The sequence below is a fragment of the Pygoscelis adeliae genome, unplaced genomic scaffold (genome assembly GCF_000699105.1).
Source record: "Pygoscelis adeliae isolate BGI_AS28 unplaced genomic scaffold, ASM69910v1 Scaffold66, whole genome shotgun sequence".
Lineage (NCBI taxonomy): Eukaryota > Metazoa > Chordata > Aves > Sphenisciformes > Spheniscidae > Pygoscelis > Pygoscelis adeliae.
The window spans coordinates 2,732,251-2,736,135 of NW_008825167.1; the positions used below are offsets into that span (position 1 = coordinate 2,732,251).

Genomic DNA, 3,885 nt, shown 5'->3' on the forward strand with positions numbered 1-3,885 from the left:
AGAGGAGGTTTTGAGATTTACCCCCGGCCTTCCATCGCTTCATTTTCCCAGCACTAAAAGGCAGCAGATTGGATTAGAAACACAAAGAGAACGTAGGAGAAGGTGTCTGTGGCATCACGTGCCCTGCATCCTTTCAGCTACGCACTTTTGGTCCGTTGCTGCGGGATGGAAATCTTAAATAAACACATTATGTGGTTAAATCCTGAGATTCTGGTGCAATATAGGGGGAATTAATGCTGCCAGCTCCTACTATTCGTTGTGTGCGCCTAAAACCTCGGCTTCTCAGTCCAGATGACTGTGTGAAACTACTGTTATGGAGAAAGGGAAACGGAAAGGGAGAGAAAATATACTTGTCTCCATGATCAGGGAGAAAAAGTTTAGAGAAACATGATTCTGAAGTACTACATATCCTGAATGAAAATAAACCTAATACACAAATTTATTATTTTGTCATTAATGAATTGTAAAGTGCTTTTGCTTTATCTGAGGAGGCTTTGAACTCCAGGAGAGAAGAGGAATCTGCCAGCTGCTCCCTGGGGGGAACAGCCCATGGCTTGGTCACGAGCCACAAGCATCTTGCCAAGGACTCTTACTTTCTTCGAGCTCCAGTCTTCGCCCACAGACTCAACACTTCTTGTTAATGAGCCATAATTTCCCTTGCCCGTGGAGCACCCTGAGTAACGAGGCCTTCTCTCTCTCTTTGCACAGGAGCAGCATCAAGTGGCGTTGTCTCGGACCACAGGGCCTATGCAGCCTTCTGTCCCACCGGGCTCCAGCAGCGTGGTCACAGGCACGAGCTCTGGGGGTCCCTTCCTAGGAAACCAACCTCAAGCGGCCATCATGAAGCAGATGCTGATTGAGCAGAGAGCCCAGCTCCACGTGATAGAGCAGCAGAAACAACAGTTTCTAAGAGAGCAAAGGCAGCAGCAGCAGCAGCAGATCCTAGCGGAGCAGGTACAGTATCCGTTTGTCTCAGGCACTGCAGTGCACGCCGGTATGAGAGCATGAGCGCTAGAGACAGTGCAACAGCAGCCCTTCCTTTTATATTTAGTAATTCTTTCTCTGTGGCTCCTATCGTAGTATTTCAGCAATGGTTCTCAAGGAAGAGGCATCTGCCTCAGTCTTACCATTAGCTTGGCAAATATTACCCATGTTCCCAGCGGTGGGCTTGACAGTCACGTGGGGTTTTAGACACTGGAAAAGTTAGCTCTTAACCTGGTATCTCATGGTGCATTTACGCTGGCAGAAGCAGACTCTGCTGCAGTTACATTTGCTGGTGCTCTCCCCTACCTCTGACTATGGTCTTGCACTGCCAAAAGCTACGTATAGCCGTGCAGCGATCTGGACAAAGAATTGACGTGGGTTAACAGTAACCCAGCAAAAAAAAAAAGTTAGTGTTTACCCAGATCAATTCCTTAATCTGGTTTATCACATACCAGTACGAGCAATTACGTTAGCGCAAGGGAGAGGCAGCATCAAGGGGGGAACCAGAGGCTGAAGTGGGAGAACAGTAAAACCACCTCTCGCAGTGGCAGTGTGGAACTGCTGCATTGGAGCCTGTCACCTGGCTTCTGGAACTCTCAGGCTTTGCAGTACGGATGTTAAATTATCTGGTCTGAATGGTGATGTCTTAGCGTGTTTAACTCGGCTGTAGTTTAAAAGCAGCCCAGGAGAAAATCAGTGGCAAGTCACACTGTTCAGTTCCTATTAGCTCATGCCCAAGTTTAAACTTACGGTCCCCTAACGTTACCTAGATAATGTTCTGATAGGTCAGTGGTTGCTTCAGCTTGGCTTCACCTCTCTTGCTGCGGAAATACAGTTTAGGACCTGGGCTCTGCTTTAATTTGCGTTAGAACTTGTGCATGTTGTATAACCACAGAAATACCGATAGCCTTCCTCCCCTTCTCGTGGTCCTCCTGAGAAACAGAAAAATTCACCCCCAATGAACAGGAAGGATGCTCCTAGAAATATTCAGGATAAAGACGCACGAATTGGTTCAGGGGTGAATAAGTGCAGAAGAGTGAGGATGCAGTAATGTTCCCCCACTGTGGATTAGGCCAATTCAAGTGCATAAACCCAAGAGCCAGTCACTGACTTGGCTGCTGAAGGCAAGCCTAAAAGTGTTGAAAAACCACAAGGCTGAGGCTGTCAAGTGCGCTGGCATAGATGAAAAGTGACAAAGTCACAGTCCTCAGGCTCCTAGCTTTTGGGTGTTTTGTGGGTAACAAGGTTCCCTTTACCTTTTTGATAGTTTGTAACACATATTTATGAACACAGGGATTAGTACTTGCTTCTTTCCCATCTTTGCCGTTCTCTTACCTTCGTTACACATCCTTGTTTTTGGGCACAGTGTTTGTACAGCTGCAGATGAAGCACCAAGACATGTCCTTTTAGTAAGTGCTTAGCTGAGTATACCCTAGGCTTTGAAAGCTCTGGTAAACACACTCTCTGTTTTTACAATCAGCCCTTGATTCTGTTTTAGATGCATGAGTATTCATAGAAAATAACCACAGAAGCGCAATGTGGGCTGGATCAAGGCAGGGGGGCATTTTGCAATCACCTGCTCCCCCAATATCTTTCACTGAAGCAACAAGAGGAAATGTGCCTCAGTAGCCGTTTCTGTTTTGGCTCAGGAATGGTCCTAGGCCACAGTGCTCAGGTCAGGATGCAGTACGCCTTGCAGCTGAGTGTTTTGAGTGAAGAGGCGGAGGGAAGCCTTATACCAGGAACACAAACCTCTAGACTTTGGTAGGGCTGGGGGAAGGAAAGGGTGTGTGGCTACAGTTGCCCTTAGACCTAGCTGAGCAAAGTTATTTCATATCCCTCCCTCTCCTTTCAGCCTGAAGACAGTTAAGTTCGCACTGTAGAGGTCAAGATGAAGTGGTTGTAAGTAAGGAGAAAAGATGTTAGCCTCAGTGCTTGTTCCTTTTTGAACCAAAAGGAGTCTGTGTGCTGAGTAGCCCAAGTGCTCTCAGGAGGACTCTTCAAATGACTCTGCTTGTCTCTCCAGAACAGCTTGCTAGATAAGAAACGCTGCAGTTCCGCTGCAGTGCTTTTGCTACCAGTCCCTTTCTCAGCTCACTAATTAATCAATCATCTTTTTCTCTCCTGCTTTCTTTCCCTCATTCATTTTCAGCAGTTGCAGCAGCAGTCACATTTGCCTCGGCAGCATCTGCAACAACAGCGGAGCCCGTATCCAGTGCAACAGGTCAATCAGTTCCAAGGTAAAAGTCAAATTCTTTTTCCTATATTGGAGTCAGCGTATGCCCCTGTAGCAGACACGTGAAAGTTCATGCGTTTTTTGAAGACCAGGGTTTAAGCAGTGTGCCAGAAGAGGAAGACAGGCTGTTGCACACTTGCACATACTGCGTATTTTACCAAAGGGGAATGCCCAGGTTTGTGTATTTAGTTAAGTTTCTAATTTCCTTTCTGCTCCCCTCAGCGAAAGCTGCATTTTTTATTTTACGTTTGTTTTGCCTCTTTGACATCTGGATTCTATGGTTTTATCTTGTTTGCCTCCACTCTCATTATGCTTTTTTTTTCAGCTAGTGTCTCTCACTGTATCTTGGTTTTACCCCTCTTCATTCCCCACTTTATCTAATTTGATGAGCAGAGAATTTCAGAGAGGTCATCCTTATCTGGAGAAGTGACTGATACATGTCACGTGTGGGAAACATAGTGAAATAGCTGAGATGTAAATGGAGATTTTTTTAACGATCTCAAAAAAAGCAAGTATTATTTCAATGTGCTCGCAGATAACTGAAGAATGTAAGTACAATCATTTTGGCTTAGGAAAAGAAGTTAATTTTGAGCTTTTTAGGTGCAAAGCATCAGCTGAATGGCTTCACTGACCATGGATTCTAAATAGACATGAAGCGAACGTGC

General features: G+C 45.7%; 1 protein-coding gene across 1 annotated transcript in view; it reads left to right on the top strand.

Moving 5' to 3' along the window:
• Nucleotides 1-3,885, top strand: part of MAML3 (mastermind-like 3 (Drosophila)) — a 237,676-nt gene that overhangs the window by 230,025 nt on the left and 3,766 nt on the right. Inside the window, exons 3-4 of the mRNA XM_009328865.1 lie at nt 709-954; nt 3,137-3,224. Of these exons, the coding sequence (XP_009327140.1) occupies nt 709-954; nt 3,137-3,224 (334 nt within the window). The remainder of the gene's footprint in view (nt 1-708; nt 955-3,136; nt 3,225-3,885) is intronic.